Here is a 24,142-nt window from a genome sequence, read left to right on the forward strand (position 1 = left end):
TTTATTTCTTGTAACCAATTCTGTAAAGAACATTAATTTGATTAAAAAATTCCCTCTTTCTGTAAAGAAGTCCATTAGCAAGTACGTTCTAGCAGAAGAATACTTAACTTCCACCATGAAATATGAGAGAAAATATAAATAGAGCCTGTTCTCATGGAATGAAGAGAGCCTTTCAGCCTTCACTTTCAAATCTACTTTCTAATATGCTGTCCATATTTCATAGTTAATGAGATCCATAAACCCACAAGTCTATGAAACAGAAATGTCTATGGTTTGAATATAGTGGGTTAAAGCCATAAAAAATATAGTTTATCTCATGCTGAAAGAAAGTGGGCTGTGGACATGTAACTACACTGTACATTAAATATTACTTTCTGAGAATAACATAATGTTTATACATGAAGATTTGATTATTTTTCAAGATCGATGGTTTCAAAATACCAAAATGTGCACACCATAGAAAAGACATTTTTCTGGTTAGATTTTTTCTCGTTTTCTTGTGCTGCCCCCCTTATATGGTAGATTAGTATTCTACTTTGCCCAAGTCTCCCATAGAGCTTATACATAAGGTCAGAATTAAATTTTGGACCCAGGTTGTCTATTTCCCTTCTTTCTATTTTAATTTGGTGTGTGGTGTTGGCAAAAAGCCCAGAGAGCCATCAGTCGAACTTTGAGGCCATTGCAGAGAAAAAGAGGCACCAGCAGTCATGCTTCCAGTTTTGTTTCTTATATTGTGCTGGCCCTGGTTGTTTACAAGTGCAATTACAGGTCAGCTTTCACCACTAATGCATGTAAAATACTGCCTAAACAAGAAAACCCATAATGACTTGTAAACACAATTACATTTTTTCTAAGATTGCTCTAAATATTTGACTATATGAAAAATTTGTGTTGGAGGTGTAAAGCTGTGAGTCACGTCTTTTCTGAAAGTTGTGACCAAAGATGAGATGGAAAAATTTGGTTAAAAAGGAAGTACAAACTGGAAATTGGTAGATGAATTTTGGGTCCTGATAAATGATTTTAGAAGTGAAATCTATGTCAGAAAATAGGAAATCCAAGTTAATAGCAGGTACATGGGTGGGTATACACATCACTGCTGGGATTTAGAGCACTTGCAAACCCTTTATAGCTTTGCCCTAAAATGTCCCATTATGCCAGAATATCTGCTTAAGAGTGATAACATCTTTTGTACCGCTTGTAAAAGGAGCAGTTTGGCTGCATCTGAGGTATAAGACAGTCAAGCACTGAAGTATATTCCTTCAATTTTTAAAGAGCTTTTTCTTATTTAAAATTATTAATGATATGAAACGAGCACAATCATTTTAGATCTGAAATTATAAGACTCAGAGAGTCTGCAACTTGACTGCAAATGAACTCTCACACAATCTGTATTAGGTATTATTTAATTAGCTTTTGGAATAATAATAATAAATACTCAGCAAAGTAGTTAACTAGTTTGCAAGCTGGAAACAGCTTTAGCAAGAATTTTAGTTGCACAGAACTTTTGGGTATTTTTCATTGTACAGTGTCATGGAAGCAAGATTACCTTGGTTTTATACCTTGGTTTACCTTGGTGTTACACCAATATTACACAAGGTATTTTTCTCTGAATATTTTCCTGAGGGATACTTAGCCACATGCATTTAAAATAGCAGTTTGTTTTAGAGTCATAGGTAAGAGTGTAGGTGTCTTGGTTAGGATCCCTCAGATTTAAAGAAGGACATTGCTACATCTATTCTGTATTTTTTTCCTATGCTGTGCAGGCAGAAAAGCATAAATAATACTCAGATTCTGGACATTCAGTAATTTAAATCTCCTGATGTATTTGGCAAGCCAAGCTATGTTTGTCAATGCCATTACATGTGATATTTTTCAAACAGACCCCAAACAACCTTTGAGAGGTGTCTGTATTTTTCAAAATATGATTGTTGAAAAAAATCTTTCCCCCCCCCAGGAAGTGTATGTTTATTGTGTCTTTGTGACTGTTTCCTAATTAATATTTGCTTGAAGTCTAGTTGGATTGAGTAAAACATAAAATGCAAGTAAGAATATTGTAAAGATCCTACGGATGAACCCTTCTTATATACAAAGGACGTGCTTCTGTCATGTACATTAGTATTAACTAAAATGGAATTTGAGTGCATTCCCAGATGCTTTACTGGATCAGGGTTTATATTCCCTCAAAATTTGCATCTGTCAAAAGTGTTTTAAAAATTATAGACAAGATTGCAACTGACAGGTGGTAGAGAACGGGGGGGATTGAGGTGATTTGCTGATCTTGGCATTGCTTACCAGCCCATGTTCTCATCTGCGGTCTTTAGGTTTTCTCTGTGTTCTGGGCTAATCTGGAACTAAAGTGCAGCAGTATGGGATGTGATTTCAAGCTGGGATTGGTTCAGTCCCTGTTCAAAATTAGAAATATTCTTCTGATAGTCTGACTTAAGATAGTCTTAAATGAACCAGTCCAAATAGAACAGTTCCAGTCCACTTACATGGGTCAAGCATTAGTGCAAATACAATTATGTGTCAGGAGCTGAAGTTACTTACTGTTTACAGCGCTTTTCAAAGACCCATTTCTAAATTTGTGTCTATTTTCATAAGCATCTTTTGAAGTTCTGAAGAAAGTTGTCTGAATCCACCAACAACTGGCTCTACCTTTTTTGCTGCTGTTCGTTCAGAAGCATATTAAAAAAAAATCTTAGGCTTAATTAACTTATTCAATTTGCAGACAAGATTAGTGTTCTGCCCTACTCTTCCCATTTTCTTCTTGACAAAATTTGCTATATTTATTTGTATTACTAGAGTCTATTTCCCTGAACATTTTTTGCAGTTGACATTAGCTCCAGTATCAGAATTCACATAGCTGTGTGAATTCTATTATATATCATTGGCACAAATGCAAACCACAGCATAACTAGATCACAGAATTGTCAAGTTTGGAAGAGACCTTCAAGGTCATCTAGTCCAACCATCAACCCAGCACCACCATATTCACCCCTAAATAACATCCCCAAGTGCTACCTTCAGTTGCTTTTTGAACACTTCCAGAGATGGTGACTTCACCACCTCCCTGGGCAACTTACTCCAGTGCCTAACCAGTCATGCAGTGAAAAAAAATTTTCTATTATCTAATCTGTATCTCTCCTGGTGCCTCTTAAGGCCATTTTTCTCTTGTCCTTTCACTTGAGAAACGGCAGAAGAGACCAAACCCCCACCTCACTACAGCCTCCTTTCAGGTAGTTGTAGAGAGCTGAGTTGTAGGTCATCTCTTCTACCTTGTGAAAAAAATTTGTTTGTTTAAATGGATTCAGTTTGCCCAGGGAGAAAATGTTGAGCAAGGTTTTGAGCAAGGGTCTTAAAAAGAGGATTTTTATTCCTTTGGGGAAGATGGTCTTGCATTTTTCTCCATAATTGTGTAAGTTTGCTGTGCATTTCTGTGAGTTTTCCCCTCTACTGTCTTGTAGCTCATTATTAGCAAGGTTTCAGCAACATGGAAATAGCAGCAATGTTTCAGTTATAAATTGCTTTTAGACTGTATATAGCTTAAAGAATATTTCAGGATGCTTAAGTTAAAAGACACTCTGGAATTTCAGATAACAAAATTACTGTTAATTTTTAATCCATGCCAAATAATATTGCAGGAAGTGAAACATAGTTATTAGCAGTGAGGGTAATAAAGCTCTCCCAAAATATCAAGCAAACTGACAGCTTTGAGAAAGTCAGAGATAACTTATTGCAGAGAGGGAAAAATAAATATTTCCAGTATCAAATTACATTTTCCTCCCAAGTTTGTGTTGGTCAAAGTGTATGTTTACTCCTGAGTTCAGTAGTTTTCACTCCCTTGCATATGGTGTGCTAGAAGGAGCGAGCAGCCCATGAGGGTGGGAGGTGGTGTTGGCGTGGCGTAGGTGGGGTTGCTCCCCACTGCCTTTAAGGGCTGACCTGTGTGCCCCAGGGCAGGTGACGTGCTGGGGCTGGAGCAGGGAGGGAAGGCAGCGTGCCGTCGGGAAGCGGTGGCACGCGCGCACCTGCCCGTCATCTGCTCGGGGCTGCCTGCACCTGCCTGCACGCCTCTGTCACGCCTGAGCAGGAATGCAGGCTGCACATCTGTCCAGGCTTTCCCTGCAGAAGCAGATGGCTGTGTGTAACTTCAGAGAAGCAAAATGTTTTCTGAAATGAGCCACTTGGAGGTAGATGCATTTATAGGCATATGGTTGCAGTGCTTTGGTGGACATACTGGAGGTTTTCAAATTATTATGTAGAAATGTTCATCTGGAAGATATGAGAAACAGCAAGGCCAACCAAGAGCTGATTTGTTCCTTTTCTTTTCAAATGTATTCTTGATTGACGTGGTCATTGTCCAGGGGTTAAAAGTCAAGACAGTGTCCAGTTCCTCTCTGTTGCTTCTTCTATGACTTTGGTCAAATTGTTCAGTTCTTTCTTGTATTTTAGTTCTTGCTTCTAACAGTTGTGCACCAGTAGTCTCAATAAAAGTTTTTTAGCCAAAAGTGCTGTGTAAATGTGAACTTCTAATATGTTAACATTAATATTGATGTCATACATATATTCTCCTCCCCTTCATCTTTGTTTTGGGGTTATTTCATTTGATGTTCACTGAGAAACAGCTGAGATGTGGTTGAAGGAACTTTTTATAAAGAAATGGAGCTGTGTTAAGAGAAAAGCAATAAAAGTACATTATGATATCCCTTACCAGCATTATTTTTTAGCATCTCAAGACATCATCACTTGTTAAGACATTCTAATCCCAGTGTTACACGTGAGGAAAGAACACACAGGGACAATAAACACTAAATGTGTAAAGGTAGTTGTGCATTACCTCCAAAGGAAATTAGTGACTTATGGAGAGATTTCATTTCTTGCTTAGTAATCTCACCAGCATGTCTAGTGTCACACCAGCACTATGCACATTAACTAAAAAGGTGTATTACATTCATCCTAGGCTGCTGTGTATTACCGTGATAGATTCAAAAGAAGTTCAGTTCCTTGCCAAATACAAAGCTCTATAGGTATTGGTTTTAGCAAGGACAGATAATGCATACCTAAGCATCTTTTCCTATTTAGCAGTAGTTTTCTATATACTCTCTGTGTGTAGAATACACAAAAACGACTTGGCAGAAAATGTTTCTATGTTAGGACTTATGTTCTGTAAGTTCCCCAATGAGAGCTTTACTTCTGAATGTAATAAAAGCAGAGCTATGCCAGTACACTTTTAAAAATCCATCCCTCAACCTCTCAGTGCTTTTAACTTTCTAGCAAAATCATACAGTTGTATGTTGTATTTGTACCCTGAGGCTTCAATACAATAGAGGAATAGTTCAGGCTAGGAGCAATGGTAAGTAGTATTTTTCAATTACAGGAGGCTGAAAGTGTAGTGGCATTCTGCAGGAAGTTTATTTTGGCACAGCACCTTCTGCATAAAAAAAAAATAAAAAGGTACCCTTTGTTCTAAAATGGCTGTGGAGCCGTTCCTGAGGGTGAAATGTTATCAGCAAAGTGCCTGCAGAGTCCAGTGCTGGCTGAAGGGCTGCGATCCCAAAGTTTGGCTTATTACAGAGCATGCATTTTCTTTAAAACAGCATTCTTCTCTCTGTTCAATATGTCTTTAAAAATGGCCAAGTTACTCTCACATAAACTCTTGCCCTGTTTAATTTGCTCTGACATAGTGCCAATACAAGAAAATGTAGAATACTACATGTAAGTAATCTTTTTTTTTCCTTAAAACCTTTATTTGTAGTCAGTTCTTGAATAGCTCAGAAGACCATCTTTATGCAACAGCTGTGTGCACCAAACAAAGGTTCTCTAATTTCTCTGTATGTATTCATCTAAACCATAGCACAGCATTGGCATTCTTGTGCCAAAATGCAGCGTTCAGGCTGTGTATGGCATTTCCATTTCAAAAGGAATAGGTGTTCTGGAAGTGGTTACTCTATTGCAGCTTAGTTACAAATGAATTCCTGATGCCTTGAACATACCTGATCACAGGTTACAGTTTGTCAGTTCCCTTCGCAGGTCATCTGAAATGCTGCTGCCTGACTCATTTAATTTGTCTTGGACCTTGGGATTGTCATGAAATAGAAGCAGACAAGTTCTTCTTTCCTTCTTCAACCTGTGGACTTAACACCTAGACAATTCCTTAGCCAGAACTGTTTACCATGGACTGTATCACTTCAAAGGGTGAACCGCAGTATCAACAATGTTATTGTGCAGCTGCTTTGCAATACAAAGAAACCCAGGGAGAAACAAAAACCAACAAAACCTATATTGCACTGGCAAACAATATTTGCTCTACTGGAATTCTCTAAGTATCTTGGTTCAATGACAGTTTTATTTGAAGAGTTTATGGCATGAATAACAGTCGTGATAATGTTTCTGGAAGCTGCAGTGCTTCAGACATGCTAAATTTTGTCTAATCTAATTCTGCTGAAATTCAGTGACCTTTCTGTTGGTTTCAGTGGGAAATAAATCAGGCCCTTGAGAAATATAAACTCAAACAGCTTAAGAGTGGGGGTGGTTGTGCCGGTTTGGCCAAATTTAGAAATATATCCTCTGAGAGAAGGCAGGTTATAAACCACCCCTCCCCCACCAGGTTCGGGAAAAAAAAGAAACACAGAAGCAAAAAAAAAAAAAAAAAAAAAAAAAAAAGCAGGGAACGAGAGTGTGTTATCTCTGTCTGCATCCTTGAGGGGTTTTTTTCTTCTCTCTCTGCTCAGGCTCAGTTTAAAAGCATAGAAAGGTATATATACAAATTTCTGGGCATAGTGCAGCGATAGGGAATACAACATCAAGTCACCCCAAGACAGTGGTCCTACGTTAGGACAATTGAATAAATCTTGAACTTCTACTCTGAATCTAGGGAGGGAGAAAAAGAAGACTAATTTTCAAGCTTGGCTAATGAAGCTTGGGACAATTGTAGCAGTGAACTGAGCAGTTGCAGGCCTAACCAGCTGTCATTTGCCGATAGAGTCTGACTGTGGAAGGACATCCTGCATTAGCAAAGGCAGCATAGCACACTCTGCTGAGTAGTTCTGTTGGTGGCAGAATTTTTACTCCTAAAACTTTTTTCCGTGGACCAGTCCTATGATTAAATGAAGGGATCGTACTGGATTAAGGTGTGGATAAGGACTTTAGATCAGGAGTATGCTCAGGATCCGGTAGCAGCAAATGAAGACCCTCATTTTGAAGATTTTGGTAATGGAGCTAGACAGTGTAGAGTAGAGTACAGAAATAGATAGTGAGTGTCAGGAAGTAAAGAAGTGGAAAAAGTTTGATGTTTGAAGGCTTACAATGAAAAGTTACTGGGAGAGAGGTGACCTTTTGCATGCTTTTTAAATTTCTTCTCTGTGTTCTCTAATAACGTTTGAATGTGTTGGCCAATTTCAGCTGCATTTGACAGAGATGTAGGAGTCTGGGAGCGCAATACTTACTGCTGGTTGTTTTAAATAGGCAGCAGGGAAGATGGAGAGGGCACTCTAAGTTGCCCAACAGGAGGGAACTTTAGCATGGCATCACTTTATTAGGGCATCCATGTGAGAGGGAGACATCCCAAGAGGCACAGGGAAGAAAATTCTAAAAATTACTGAACCACTTCAGATGCCAGTGACGCAGCACATTCAGGAGCTCATCAGTTCGTGGTGCAGATGTACCAGGAGTCTGCTGGCAGTTTGTCACCCATCAGGGGGACAAACTTTATCAGTTGCAGGGCAGGTGGAGTTACTGATAGTTTGCCTTCTCATAATTCCACAACATTTAACCGTTGTGTGATTTTTAAAAAAGGAAAAAAAATCAGACTACAACAATTTTCAGAGTCCCAAACTAATAAAACATATTTTCCTACCAACTAAATTAAATATTATCTATGTGAAGGAAAGGTGAGGAAGTTCAAGGATAAGTATGTCACCAAAAACATGAGCAAATATATAAGACACTAAAAATTAAAATCCAGATGAATCCATTCACTGTTATAGAAGGGACATGGCTGCTGGCTGGGCTACAGTCAGATGGTTAGCCTGATGACTATAATTCAAAATTGATATGAACATTCTGTAGATGTCACAGGTATTGTGGACTGTCATAAGCACTTTAGATCAGAGTTGAACAATTGTGGCAAAATAAGAGAAGTAATGTTATTTCAGTCTTTCTGCAGGTGTTAATGTGCTGTCCATTGCAGAGCTGAATAAATAAGCTGAGAGGACTAAACTTTTTACCTGTGAAATTCATTATCACAGAAGTGTCACTTATGCTGGGGTTTGTTGTGGGTATGATTAAGAGTTCTGATAAAGGCAACTGTTTCTGAAAATTAAACAAGAAATGAGATGTAATCTTTTTGGGACTGAAGGAGATTTTTTTTTTCTGGTTGCAAAGTGGTTAGCAGTAGTACTTTTGTGTTATTATTTGTAGAGTGCTTAATGGTAAAAGCAATTTTTAATTTTTTTTTTTAAGTTTACTTCAGTGGTGGTTTTGTCTTAATGTAAATAAGTGTTGTTCCACAAAGAGGTATCATTTTACATCAAAGTCCTGATAAAACCCAGTAAATAAACTTTCCTGAACATATAAATACTAAACAATTGGGTTGTTTACAGCTAAATATTTACTTCAAAGTCTTAGAAGTGTTTAAAAACTGGTTTTTCTAGTTTCTGTTGCAGCCAATTCTCTCATAGGATCTCTTTTCAATCCCCATTTTCCTTTGCACACACCTTGTTTAAGCAGGAAGAGCTTAATTTAAGCCGTAATCTTTTATCAGAATAAACCTTAGTCTGTTTTCAAAATACTGGTGCTCCTCTCCCCCCTCAATTTGACAGGTCCCAGCAGCTTAGTGCTTAAAGCTGACTGATGCCTAGTAAATGCACTGTTTCACCAGCCCACCTCTGTAGGGTGACATTCCTTAAATTTACCAACATTGCACCAGTTTAGGTTATCTTTCTCTCGAGAACAGAGACTAGAGCTCTGGTGTGCAGGGGCTTTAGCATCCTTTGCCAGCTCCCACTGGGAATTTATACTAATGGCTGAAGGCAGGACGATCTGGTCTCTGTCTTTGGGTTGGGATTGTTTAGTGATGCTTTCCACTGCAGAGGCTTTAACTTACATTGTCATCAGCCGAGCGTTCATCTCTCTATATTTAGGACACAGTGTGCCTTAGTGCTCTCAGGCAAAGCTAAGCCTTACTGTTTTAATGACAAGTTCCTGAGATAGGATCTACCTGCTGCCTTTATTGCTCAAGCATAAATTGCCCATGGTTAAATATTTGGTCATTTAAGATACAGGTGGCTGCTGGGGGAGTTAGTGTAAGAAGCAGCATACTGATGATATACCGGCTGAGTTCAAATGGATCTAAAAGGAACTGGTTAAACTAGACAAGTACACAGATTTTGATCACTACCACTTGAATTCCAGCAGTTTATTGCATGGGACAAATTGCATTGATTTGTAACTATTGTTATTGAATTGATTAATTTTAACTAGAAATCATCAAATACTAACCTGTCCTTGTGTTTTATGTTTTCCGTTTTATCACAAAAACAGGTGTGTTCTTCTGTAGGTGGGTGGGGAAGGTGGGGAAGGGAGGAGTGGGAGAAATGCCTTATGTAATTTTAAAGTTACTTCTTTTAAATGTATATCTCAAAATGTTAGTCACCGTCATATCTTCTGTATTCAACTTCACCACAGGAAGAAGGCAACAGAATAGGAAAAAAGTAAACTTTAACCTAAGTAACAATTATTAATACAGACTTTTTACATTGAAAAAGAGTATTCCCAGAATGTTGTTGAAAATCCTACTAAAGGAACCAGTTTTTAAATGAAATGTTGTATTTACTACATTGAGATACAGAGGACATGTAAAGTAGCACAAGTAAAGAACTGTAAAATTGTCATCATATCTTTTCTTCTTGGTTTCTAAAAATTCAGGTAGTGTGATGACTTTGCTGGTGTGTGGTTCTGGCCTTCCTTTGTGTCTGCTGACATCTGGCATGTTCAGATACTTGCCCTCACATTTCAACTGTCATAGAACTTATTTATCATTTTGACAGAATTTGATCCCTTTAAACTCCAATCAGTTGAGGGACAAAGGGTTGTTTTAGTATGGTCCTGGAAATAGTTTGTGCAGCTTTCAAAATGCATAGTGTAAGGTTTACACCTCTATCAAAAATCCCTTGTGAATCCACAAAGACAAGTCAGAGGACTAATAGCATTTCCTTAAAATATAAAGGTATTTTTACGTCCTGATTATTTTCTAAGTGTTATTTCATTAGATGAAATTTGAACTGGAAATTTGCATTATACAAGATCCATGTATTTTCTCTTCCTGTAAGTTAAAACTGTTCAGCAGGATACGCATTCTCTCGGTCTAGATTTGCAAAGTGATCCTGTGAGCAAACACCTTCCACCCTGCAAAGCCTCTTGCTGTTGCCAATGCACGTGCACATGGCCACAGAGATGGGCCTGAACTCAGTGATACAGGTCTATGATGACAGCTCTTCTAGCAAAAAGATTTCTCAAATTGTTAGAAAAAAACTTAATACGTAGTGTTGTGGATGCTGTAGCACTTCTCTTGCTCTTTTCAAGTGGCTTACCCAGTTCAGATCAAGCCTCTGCTATCAGTAACCTCTGCTGCAATGATGCTAGAGGACTGTGAACTTTTGAGTTCTCAGTCTTCAGCTGATGCTGGCAAATAGGAAAAGTAATCTTTTTCCCCAAGTGCTGGGAGGGTGGGGAGCTGCCATTGGTAGGCGCAGCAGCAGGGGCACAGCACAGGCAGCTGGTGCAGGAGGAGCAGTTCTCACACATTCCCTGTGTCTCTCACACAAATGTCATCAGCTGGTGGTAGGAGTAGCAGCAGCGAGATCACAGGGGTGTATCTCACACAGTTCACTGGGGTCCTGAGTTTATAGAAATAGTAAAAAGAACAGACAATTTCCGAAAGGAAGTAATCTCTAGGGTGTGATGCCCTGCAAGACAAGACTTCTTTTCTTTTGGAATTTTCCACTTCTCATCATGACGTCTTAACATTGCAGACACCAAGCAGTTGTGAGCATTCCCATGGCAAGGCAGCTCTGTGGTTTGCCATGTGCACAGCGTCATTGTTACAGACTCACTGTGCTTTCATTTTCTTTGGTTTTCATTGCCAGACATGGAAAACAGAAACTACCCTTTAGTTAATGTATTTCCTGTCCTATTAAAATAAAAAAATCACTGTTGATAGCTCTTGCCTTGGTCTTGCTCATGCTAATTTCCATTAAAACACCAAGCCTTACCTGATATCCCTCACACACAAACACACACACACCCTCCATCCCCCAATACTACAGTGCTTTAGGAAAGTTCTGTACTGATATCCCTAGACAATGAAGTTTTTTACCTGTGAAACCTGTCACCAGCAACATTATTTTATCTTTTTGATCAATATGTCTCAAGTGTAATTCAAAAGAGCACAGCTAAGGTTGTAAATGATGTGGACACACTTCCTTAGCAGGTCTTAAGATTTGATCTGGTGAGCAGAAACAATCTAGTAAATGCAATGTAAGAATCTCTCAGCTGTAACATGGTGACTATGTGCAGTCTTGCAGTTTACTTTAGTACAAATACTACTGGTTCTCTTGAACTGCATTCCTCTTTCAAGTACCCTTCAGCATTGTTAAACAGTTTGCAAACTCCTGCTTTACTTGCCAGAGCAAGAGAGTTATGAGAGTGCATGTAGTTACTAGTCTCAGCTGGCAAAATGGTAGCTGACATTTGGAGGCAATAACTTCCTGAAACTCAGTGGCCTGATCCCCTACTGAGAATACATTTCTTTTAAAGGGAGGGTAGAAGAGAGTCTCCTTACTCAAGTATGAAGTGTCATGATCAGAAAAATATGGACCTTTCATTTTCTAAATGACTGCTCAAATTCTAGTGGGAGGTGTCCCTGCCCATGGCAGGAGGCTTGAAACTGGATGAACTTTAAGGTCCCTTTCAACCCAAACCATTCTACAATTCTGTGAAATTACATTGTGTTTTCTGTATTTGTCTGGATGTCAGTGGTTGTCTCCAGTTGTCTGCACTGGCTGAATTTCAACTACTGACTGTCATGTTGGGTCAGTGCCCTGGTGGCCAGCTTGATGCCTTTCCAGGAATCGCTAGAGACAGCAAAAGTTCTTCCCAGAGGGCTCTGAACCTCCCTGCCTGGCACCTCCCTGCCTGCATCTTCATAGCTAGGTCCTCTTTTGCTTTTGCACTGTAAAGAAAACAGCCCATGGAGATGCACCTTGTATCTTCAAGTCAGCTTAACAGAGCCCTGCTGCCCCTTGTCTGTGGTTAGGGGCAACCCCATCATAGAAGCCAGCTTCACCTAGTCAAATTATGCAACAGAATTCAGCTCATTGCGTTATAGTGCAAAAAACCTAACTCCTTCACCGGGATTTGGCTCTATTCTCCAAATGATTTGTGATTTTCATTTTTGGAAGAAGCTTTGTAGCTCTTTATTGCTAGCAAAGGTTTCCTGATTTTGTTATGTGGACCTTAGGAAGGAAAAATTCTGATTCATAGTGCTACATTTCATGGATTTTGCTACTACTTGTCATTTTTTAAAAAATAGGGCACTGATTGTGTATGTCCGTACCTTTAAGTCTTTTGGAGATCTTTCAAGATGTAAGATGTAGTAATAATGGTCAACCCTTTCTATTGCATTTCAGACAAACAGTTCGCAGCTCTCCAGGTGCTAGAGCTAAGACAATTTGAGTCACTTTTTGCCCTTTCTGTTCTGGACTGGTTTGGATACTATTCCATTTCTGGTATAGTTTATACTGTAAGGGTACAACAGCTACCACAGATTACAGTATTGATGGCCACACTGTTACGAATCTCTCCTGATCTAACAGACTGCTTCGGTACAGACTGGAAAAGGCATTGCCCACTGAGGAGCTTTGTACAGTTTAAACAATACTTAAAATCACAGTTTTCCCTATACTGGATTCAAGGTTTTTGTATTTTGCTCTGCTCTGCCACAACAGGATGTTAAATTCGCCCATGTAGTTTATTTTGGCTGTGAGTTTTAATTGTCTTGTTGAGTTTCTCATTTTGCATTTTCTAAATGTTGTCACACGATTCCAGTATTTCTTCTGGAGGCATCCAGGTTGAAGTGAAATAATTTGACTTTCAGATTACAGTCAAAGGAAATTATAGAGTGTTTAAAATAAAAGCTTGGATACAATAAACTTCGTTCTGTCAAATCCTGCAATTTAAATGATCTCTAAACTCTGTAACATTTCTGGGGTAAGCAAACTTTGGAGGGTCAGTGGATCACTGTACACATCAATTTGTACTCCCACTTCATGTTTTGCATTCCACTAACAGAATTTTTTTCCTGCCAAACTGCTAATGCTTGAAAAATACTATGGAGAATAGCCATTTATTTTGTCTTTCCATTTACATTTTGAATGTATTTGTCTTAAAAACTTGATTGAGATGCTGTATGTGTTAAACTTCACTTCTTTCACTTTATTGAATAAAACTAGATACAGAATCCTCAGACAAATTCTGCTGTGGAGTAGGGGGCCATCATTGTCACAACATCGGGAGAGTTTATAATTTTCTCTGCTGTTTGCATGTTTATATGTGATGGCAAGATTCCTCATACTCCTGGTTTGTGAAGACCTGCCTTTGTGTGTGTGTGTGTTTACAGCTTGCACAAGTGGACTCCAGGGCTGTACATCTGGGCGCTGTCCTGATCCGTGGCCTTACAACTTTGCTCATGGCCAACAGTGCCTGCGGCTTTCCATTCAAAATGGATGATCTGATGCCTTGGGCAGTGTTTGATGGAAAACTTTTTCAAGAAAAATACCAGCAGTCACACCAAGGTTGCTCTCTGGAAGAGCTTTTGGAAGGCAATGTGAGTAATCACTTCCTTCTAGTTCTGTATTCTTTGTAAAAATGTACCTGTCCGTTTTGTTTGTTGTTTTAATATTCATGTTTACACTGTTCCCCTTTCTTTGTATTTTTCTTCTCTTTCTTATTTCTTTTTCAATCTCTCCACAAAAAATAATAAAATAAAAGTAGAAATGCTGATCCTATGAAGGAAGCTGTAATTTTACCTTTATTTTTGTTCCCACACTCAGAAGCTAATATAAGGAAAATAGTTGTCAATTTCAAAAATGAAAATGCCCATAATAGTTTTCTAGTACTGAGATACTGATGAGACCTTTTCCCATAAGATTTTAAGAAACATATTAAGAGCACCTTTAAAAAAACATACTGGGTAACCCCAATTTTTAAAATGTTTAAGAGTGATATTTTTAAAAGCATTAAGGAACCTAAATTTTGAGATGAAGTTTTGTCAGATTCAAAGAGGAACTGGAAATCAGAAGGTATGTATCCTGGTATTTATTTTAGAATCTCACCAAGTACCTTCCCATGGTTCCAAGTACTTATTTAGTTCTCAGTCCCACTTTATCTTGCAAATCTGGGGATTTATAAGATTTTTGTGCTATGTTACCAAAAGACCAGTATGATTTCAAACATGTCTGGACAGGGAGGTACCAGAGTCCCGCTGAGCACAGTGCATTGGAGTGGCATCATGGCCAGGCTCAGAGGCAGGGTCTGCTAGACTCGCTGCAAGGCTGTATTGATGCACTGGTGAAGCCTCAAACCAGACCTGCCTCGTGCCCCACCAGCACAGAATATGTGGAGAGGTGCTTGGGTAGATCTGCACCCATCTGTGAAGGTAGCTCTAAAGACCTTCAATTAATTTGTCTCTTTTCAATGTGGAACAGAAAAGCCTGTATCATTTAATTATTTTTGAAAATCTTACCTTTGAAATGTTTTTACCTGATACTGAATGTATCACTTGAGGTTAAAGTAAAGTAATTACAGAGAAAAAAGGTTTCAGTTTTGATTTGTTTTAATCTCATGCATTCAATGCCAGTTGTTTTTGTATAACTGGTTTTCTTCTGTGATTTTGTGTCCAGTTACATACCATGCTGGTCTGGAGTGAGGAGTGCAACTCTTGTGGGTGGGTGGAATGAACATGTTTTTAGCATGAAGGAGGAGAATAATCCTTTCCATATGTATTCAATTGTATGATTAGGACCATAACCTCTCTCCAAATCCTGTGGTTCCTATTAATTGGTCTCTTGATTTCAGTAGATTTAGATTGGGCTAATGGTTCATCCAGGAATTTCATGCAGGACTTTTGCAAAACAATAGAGGGCTTAAAAAATAAATGGGAAAATGTAAAAGTATCCGGATCTGTGTGAAATTGATACTTGTTTTCCATTTGAGTAGAATTCAGGTTAGTGGATAACTTTTACAATACGTATTTAAATCTGTACAACAGTTATATTAATTGATATAGATATTTCTTAATGTGTTATGTTTTAGCTAACATTTTAAAATCTTTGTGTGTTAATCTTAGAGTTCTATTTTACTCTGTTTTATAACGAAGATGAAAAAAGATCATACTTTCCTAGAACAGAGTTAGAAATATGCTTGGTCAACTGAAATATCTAGGTTTTTAAAAGCCTGATGCTCTGTTTTAAACAAACCCCAGATAAACTGTTCTGTTATGGGGAAAAATACTCTAGCTATGTGAACTTTTAGAGTAGTTTAAATACCTTTTTCTTTTTTAGGTACAATTTTATGGTACATATATGGCAGAGATATGTACCCAGACTAATAAAATAGCTTTCCAGCTTATCAGTTTGAGGCAAGAATCTGTTTTGGGGAGAATTGCCAAGAGATGCCAGTTTAGCTGGGAACACTGGCAATGCAACAAGTATATGTGATTGGTTTTTCCTATTATTATAAATTCAACTTTAATAAATAAAAATGGTGCTTAGTTCCTGGCAGAGCTTAATGTACTGCTGGAAGCCAAGATCTTTCAGCACTTGTTTGTTAACAATCTAACCTTGAGCACCATAAATCTAATCTGGTGATAGTGACAGCATTGTATTCAGAAAAAAGTTATTCTACATGGGATGTTGTGTTATGGAAAAGAAAAATAACAAGAAAAAGTTACTCCTTTGGTTGTTCAGTGCTTGTCTCCTAACTCCTAGGGTCCCTTCTCTATTTTCTGGACAGTTGCATTACTTCAGGGACTCGAGGCAATCTCAGAATCAGTGTTGTTTTGAATATGATAGGCTTAAATACAGTTAATAGGTTTCTGAAAACTGCAGTGGAAATACAGTCCTGGTTAAATATTTACATGTATAGCAGAAGTTTTAGGGTTTGCTTCCTACAGGTTTTTATACCAAAAGAAGAAAATGTGTACATTAAATACAGTTGATATTTTTGTGGGCAAATTTTTGAGTAGCTCAGCTCTTTGTAGCCTAACAGCTGCTAAAGATGAAAAATGGACAGCTTCTGATAAGAATAAAAATAGAGCCATCTTGTTTTTTAAAAAAAAATATGCTAAGCTCATATTATGCTAGTTCTCTGTTTTTCAAAACTGTAATCATATTAGTTTGCTTATCCACACAGAAAATTGGCTATAATAGTCTCATAAAGAAGTGAGGCAATGATATTATCACTTTATTAGCCTCTTTACTGTGCTTCTCACTAACGAGTGTGTTCATGATCAATTTTTTAAAATTAAAACCAAATTACATCATGGGGTCGGCATAAATGATGTTTTGTTCTTTTCTGATCTTGCTTCATACATTCTGATCTGACCTTCATACATTCTGAATTTATTCCCCCAAGAATAAAATGAAAGGTTTTTCCCATTAGAGGGGATTCTTTACAGGCTGGACCCAGTTGGTGTGGTGAAACAAAATTTTTTAAAAATCTGTGGATTTTATTTAAATGTCTATAAAGACATTTGTTAAAAAATCTAATAGGAAAGTTCTCAGCAGGGTTCAGGGAGTCAGACTCTACCTCTAATTTAAGAAACCTCTCTAGTTACTGCAGTCTTGCTACCTATTAGATTTTTTAGCTTATCCTGTCATCTTCTTCTCTCCTTCCTGCTCCTAAAAAAGGAATTGTCATCCTGTAAAAATCAGTTCAATTTTATGAACATCACAAATTATGCTGTTGTTCTAAAATCTCTCTTTTCCTCATTCTCTTCATTGTGTACTAAATCCCACATGCCTGGTACCAATCAGGAAAAAAAGAAAAAATAAGATCTGTCACTTTTTCAAAGCTCACAGAAATCAGAGAAAGTTAAGGATGTGTGATATCTCTCAATATTGTATCCTTAAATAGCTTCAGCTTGTCCTTTTGACAGTAGAATTTTTAATCACACCACAAGGTATACACTTGAATTTAATTCCCCTGTTTCTTTTTAGATTTAGTTATGTTTTATCAGTCAGGAGTTGGAGCAGATGTATTACTGTTGGGTTAAGTTAAGAGACTGATTTTAACTGGTGTGTTTTCTATGAGTTCATCAGTCCTTATCTGGAGGCTTTAACCACCTCTGCCTGAGGTATTGCTGATGGAAGTCTAGTTAAATATATCTACGGTGCAAGGTGATAGAACAGGACAGCAAGGGACTTACAGATGTGAGCAGAGAAGGAAAAAAACTTCACTGAGAAAGGGGAAGACATTTCTTCTGCACCCCTACTCATCCCTCCAAGTATCCACATTTAATATTAAATGTTTAAACTTTATTTCCTGTACAAGTGTGAACCACCTTGATGCATGCACAAGTCTTGTAGTTGTGTGTGTGTTTAATTTGTGCTACACCTGAAGAAAGAAGAGCAGAAGAGTCATTGATTTTTAACTGTGTTTTTTGCAGGAGTCTTTGTATACACCCTTCCAAAATCTGAAGTCTCTCATTTGCAAGGTTTGCATGGCAAGGAACAGAACAATACAGAGCAGACCAAGAGGGAATGGATTTAACACAGGTTGGCATTCTGTGAATTTTCTCAATAAAGTTAATGTATCAATGAGGTAAATTACCCTTCAACAGCAGCAGCAATTACACAGGCAGCTCATCAAGCTAAGTAAATTGTAAGTTCTTTCTCCAAGAAGCAAATGAAGAGATCTAAGAAATATTTCCCTTTTTAGCAATTTATGTGAATTTGATTACCCGAGTTTACATAGAATAATATTTGCATCTAACTACGTGATTAGTGAGATATATGCAATAAGTATCATTCATTGACAGAAACATCACTATTTATTCAGTGACTAAAGTTACTTTTATAGGAGAAATTAAATGACTCAGAGCTTTTTTCTTTCATTCCCTCAGGGGAGCTATTTTAACACTGATAGTTGAAGGTATGAGTAAGGTACTGAAGATGAAATACTTCTTATTGGCCTCACTGACATATTTCAAAATAGAAGAGAGCTTTTGGGCAATTTGTAGAATTGTGCTTTTTTGTTTTAAGATCTTGCTTTTTCCCCCCAATTTTATGGCTCAGTTCTCTAAAGGCATTTGTTTTCCCTACCTGATCTGCCTGACTTTCAGGGGAAAAAACATCTGAAAGGTTTTTAACATCAATCACAGACCAGCCTGAATACTGAGGCTTTTGAGATTTTGAAATAATTTACACTGAATCTCAGTGTTTATGCTCATATTGTATTTATTACTTGCTTAAAACCTGATCAGTTATAATGGCTGTGAGGATAAAAATTACCCTTTCAGGATTCCTTGAGCAAATTACAACAGACAGAATGATTTTCTGCTAGTTCAGTACTTTGCATTATGTGGCAGCAATACTTCTGACGTGGCTCTACAACATGCTCATGCTGGACACTCAAAATTAAGGATATCTGTGGGTGATTTATAATACCAGACCTTGGTAGCATCTGCTTTTCCTTGAGAGCTATATTTAACCATTTTAATTATGATTTGTGATTCCAATTTGGACAGAGATTTCTGTTTGTTTTAATGAATGCAGTCTCCAAATCTGTGTCATAAAATTTTGATCTGGTTTCTAAATACACTTGTTAACAGCTTGTAATCATAATGTGCATAGATGGAAATGAGGACAAGAACCATGCTTGTTAGGCTGACTTTAGTTTGGAAAGATCATAATTGTGCATGAGTATTTTGGCACAAAACTAAGAAATACTGTTTCCTGAAAAAGAATACACTGTCTCTCTTTTTCTTCATTTAATCTTACATACTGTCAGAGTTGATTAGTGAATACTGTTTTTCAGGAAGAGAACAAAGAGATTTTAATCCCAGGTTCCAACAACCACACCGAAGTCATTTTGTTTCTCCATATCATAACCAGATGAGGGGGTTCACACAGAGACATCCACAGTCACAAGGTAAAAAATGGGTACATGTTTGTGGGTTTGGAATTGTCCCTATCAACAATATAACAGCTCTGTATCTATCTGCAGTTCATTTTTATGTGTGCAGTTACCCTGTGCCTACAGCAGTCAGCAACAAAACTTGCATCAGTTATACAGTTGTGCACTGCCATTTGCAAAAACTAACTCTGCAGGGTGAGGTGGAGTGTAGCGTTGTAATCTGCAGTCATCTTCTACTCACAGTGTTCTGGGAAAACAACTTCCATGTGGTATTTATAATTTTCATGCTTGGTCTCAGCTGAACTGTGTTTGAAATTGTAATAGTTCTAAAACAAATTGGCACAGCTGCACAGAAATGTGTCTGAAGTCTTTAGCTGCAGATCTTCGTTCATACTTCAACAAAACGCTCAAGCATACGAATAAAGTTAAACACATTCTTAAGTGGTTTTCTAGAGCAGGGTCTCTGCTTCCAGGTCACTGGCTAACTGATACAAATGCAAGTTCTGTCTTGCCTTGGCATTAATCTTAAGTCATTCACCAGTCTCACTTCTTGAAAAGAACAGACATTTCGGTGAAATGCCACTGTGGATAACACTGTTGAGCTGACTTAAATCAGTTTTACTTCCTAGTTACTGTGAGTTGAAGCACATACACATAAATTAAAGAAAATAAGCAAAAGGAAGAGAAGTGTCTAAGAAACACCAATTATTTTATTGAGACTGCAGAGCCTGAATTTCTTTCATGTTTCCAGGTGAGATTTTCAAAGATGATTGATGAATGTGTTTAGGAAAAATAAATAATAAATAGGTGTAGTGAAGTCTTTAATGTGCTTCAGCTGCCACTGTTGAAAGCTTGAGAGTAAGATAATATTATTTGATTCACAAATAATATTCTTCGATCCTGTATCTAAAATATAAAGCTAAAATGTAGACTATTTATGCTGACCATAAGCAAAACCAAATCTGGTCATTGTTAGCAATTCTTGACCATCTGAAGAAACCTGGTATTCACGGGCCAGATCATCTCTGACCAGCTCCAGAGATCTTACAGTTAGGTGTATTCCACAAAGTACATTCCACAGTAACTGTGCTGCTGTGTTATAAATGTCTTTCAGTAGCATTATTTAAATATCTTGGCTTCTTCTACACTAGCCCTATTTCTTACCCTCAGGACACTCTTAAAACATGATCCCATAACTGCAGTTAAATTGCCTGTGTAAAAAAATAAGTAAAACAGGTTTATTGGGAAAATACATCTGTCCTTATAAAAGAGCCCTGCAATGTTTTAGAGCTCCTTTTAAACTGATCTGCCAACATGACTCATTTTGACAAAACTCTTTTCCTAAGTTTGCTAATATTAGCACAGGTATTTGGGTTGCTTCTCTGTGTAGCTGTCGTCTCTGCTATATGTGTGTCTCACCAAAGAGAGAGAAAAAAGAACAAAAAAGTAGCCATTTTCTGTTCATGGTATCTTATGTGATAAACCTTCCTAGTAATATTACTGATATCTGTCTATCCCATCCTCTAGGTACCTTTCCATGGTACACTGTTATGGCTCCTGCTGTTGCATATTGTATATAAATCATTGGATTAAATGCAGTGAAAAGTAATGGAACAGTAACCATGGGACCCATATCTTCTGTGTCAGGAGTGTACATAATGATTAGGCAGCCTTTGCTCTCTCTTATCAGTTAATGTTTAAGAATTCTGTGACAATGTCTCAACTCCAGCAGTGGAGGAGAGAGTGTCTCCACCAAGAAAGCATCAAGCTGAGAAGCGCTGGTATTTCTCTGAGAGGATGGCTTGGATCCCCTCGGGCAGAACAAGAACTGGACTTAGGCATCCTTCATTATATGGTCAATAGTAACCACCCAGCTGCTGTAATAAGCAGCTCATCCTCTAGCTTTATTTTGAGTGTAGGGAATTCAGCTGTGGGGGTTTTTGCGTTTTGGGAGGGTTGGGGATTTTTTTTGTTTGATTTTATTCATTTAACTTCTCTCCATAAATTTCTTGGCTGTGTGTTACAAATGGATAAGAGCACATCCATGTTACTCAGAGCAGGACATCTAAGCCTCACAGGAAGGTAGATTTTCTTTTAATATTTCTTGTTTGATAATTTATGGATTTTGGGTTTGTGGCTGCACCACCACACCACAGCCCATATACCCTATTGGTAGACAAACTTCATTAATTAGAAGTTAAGACCACCATTGTTTTCCATCACAATATTAACTCATTCTATAAGAACCTAAAAATAAACAGAGCATTAAGAAGTATGGAGATCACTGTTAAGTATCCATTTCTTCACAGAATGAATTTGCATCAAAAGGGTACATTCACTTCAGTCTTAGCACACTGTAAAACACATAACTGCTGATAATACAAGCAGCCTCTCATTTGCAGGATACTTAGTCAAGTCTTCCACATTGGTGTTGCGTTCAAGCATGTTTCTGATTAATAGGATTTTGGTAGAACTGTAATGCAGATGGGACCTGGTAGAACTTCAGTGCTGAAAAAGATTTAATTTACACAGTGAGCACTGCTTTGCTAATAGGACTCTCTAACTAAAGCAGTATTGTGCACGGGCACATTTAAACCAGTATGACAATATTTGTAAATATAGCTTATGTCTGGTTCTAAACAGCGTATTTTCCTTTCCTGAATTCATACAGTCAGACCTACCAGCCACAGATGAGAATCACTATCCCAACCCATTAATTGGACTAGGTTTAAAAGCTACAGTCACCCAAGAGTTTTAAGAAGAGCTACCACAGACTTTATCCTCCAACATCTCAGAATGCTACCCATAATTACACACCAACTGGACAGGGACATGCACTTTTTTAGGATATATATAAATGTAACTTTTCTTGCAGGCTATCTTAATAAGCCCTTGTTTTGCTGCTTCTATGCTCATTGAATGTATTTAATTCCTCTCTCACTCTCTCCAGGTAGAGGATCAGGACATCCATACTGGAGGAGATATCACCTTCCTCCTCGGTAAAGAATTCATGTCTACAAGTGGCAAACTGAGATGGCGGAATAGTTGCCACTGAGATAGTTTTTGTTTATGAAAGCCTGTTTTTATGAACTTTGCAGAGTAACTGAACTGTATGACTGTGGAGGAAATCACACAAAGCTGAGGCTGTTCAGCTTGTTAATCACTTATCATGTTAGGTCTAAGCTTGTTAGGAGACCAGAATCACTAAAACTTAAGTTACTGGTACCTGAGGCACAGTAGCATCCCAGTATGGCTACATTGTTTTGTCCACTTGACAAAGGAAAGTCTGAACTGTTTTTTATAACATTGTGAGATATTCCTGAGTGTAAATTTAAGACTTAAACTATACTTTTTGCATATTTTTGTAATAGTTGTTTATATTCCAAGACTTTCCTCACCATGAATAATGTGTCATGTCTATGCTGTATTGTGGTTTGTGTCTTGATTGTGGATTATATCTATATCTTAAGGGTTATACCATTGTTATACCTGGAACCCTGAAAAGTTTGGAGCATGACATCACTGATGTAAGCATCATCTGCCAGTGAAACAATATGAGCTTCTTGTAAAATGTAACACTTTCTTACAAAGGACAGAAATTGCTTTTACATTTGATACTTTTAGTTAAGCAACTTTTTATACCTTTTTCAACTGAGGAGAGAAAGAATCTATCATGCTCTGCTTCTATAATGAAGAATACATATGAGAACTCAATATTTATTTTCTGTCCAGAAATCTAATTTAAACACTTACCTTCAAAATTATTTCTTAAAAATTGATATGTTTCACTCTGTGATTTGGTTTCAGTCATATATGTATTTGTTTAGTTATAAAATCAAGGGGGTGTCAAGAGAGGAGCCAGGCTCTTCTCAGTGCTGCCAAGCAATAGGACAAGAAGCAATGGGCAGAAACTGATACATGGGAAGTTCCATCTGGATATGAGGAAGAAGTTCTTCACTGTGCAGGTGACCGAGCATTGGAACAGATTGTCCGGAGAGGTTGTGGAGTCTCCCTCACTGGAGATGTTCAAGAACCATCTGGATACAATCCTGTGCCAGGTGCTCTAGGATGACCATGACTGAACAGGGAGGTTGGACCAGATGACCCCCTGTGGGGTCATCCCTTCCAATCTGACCCATTCTGTGATTTTGTGATTATTCTTTTATTGTTTCTTAGGCCTTGTGCAGGTAACTCCTTTTAGTCAACTGTCAGTGGAACTTCATTCCTGTTTGGTATCCATGTTATGTCAAAGTGAATAGCATTGTCAGACATACATAACTCCATACTCAATTTCCTCCCATGTATTTTTCTGTTTGTAACCTAATAAATATATTTTTTCATACTCTGTATATAGCAACAATCCAACTTAATAAATAAGCAGTAAGAATTTCTAGTTCTATTAAAAGTTTGAACAGAGACCATTTTTACACAACATGGTGTCTTGATTTGCATTTCAGGAAATGTACTGTCATGATAGGGGTATTCCTGCTTCCTTTTTCAATCATTTGCCACTGACTGTAATTGCACTATCAATTTTTTTACTATAATTTTCAACCCTGCCCTCCAAACCTTTTGAAATAATGTGATCTGAATTTTATGGAAAGTTCTCTGGTTTCAGGGATCTCATGATGTCTAATAGTGTATTTTAAAAGAATGTGATTGTGTGCCAAAATTTGTTGGTAATTCCCTCTTCAGGCTTTGATATGAGGAAAGATGTCTGTTGTCCTCAATAAACAAAGTTAAATACAGTTAGAGTGGGAGTTTTGCTGTGCTAGCTGTGGTATGAATTATTGGTAATAATTACCCTGACTACTGAAGCATTGATAGCATCTTTGTGAGGTTGTTTTTCTTCCTAATGTTAGTCCATAAGCAGAAGCTGCTTATTATTATTATTTCCAAGCCAAAAGATTTTTTTTTTCCCACCAGGAATAGTAGAGGGAAAGCAGAAGCA

The 24,142-nt window shown here is 37.7% G+C and overlaps 1 protein-coding gene across 1 annotated transcript in view; it reads left to right on the plus strand.

Moving 5' to 3' along the window:
- The window catches only part of FAM120B (family with sequence similarity 120B), a 47,975-nt gene extending 24,036 nt beyond the window's left edge, over positions 1–23,939 (plus strand). The window contains exons 7-10 of the mRNA XM_039569350.1: positions 13,676–13,882; positions 17,723–17,831; positions 19,093–19,206; positions 22,142–23,939. Coding sequence (XP_039425284.1) covers positions 13,676–13,882; positions 17,723–17,831; positions 19,093–19,206; positions 22,142–22,194 — 483 coding nt within the window. The 3' untranslated portion in view covers positions 22,195–23,939. The remainder of the gene's footprint in view (positions 1–13,675; positions 13,883–17,722; positions 17,832–19,092; positions 19,207–22,141) is intronic.
- Positions 23,940–24,142: the final 203 nt, after the last annotated feature.

The sequence above is a fragment of the Corvus cornix genome, chromosome 3, assembly GCF_000738735.6.
Source record: "Corvus cornix cornix isolate S_Up_H32 chromosome 3, ASM73873v5, whole genome shotgun sequence".
In the NCBI taxonomy this organism is placed as follows: Eukaryota; Metazoa; Chordata; class Aves; order Passeriformes; family Corvidae; genus Corvus; species Corvus cornix.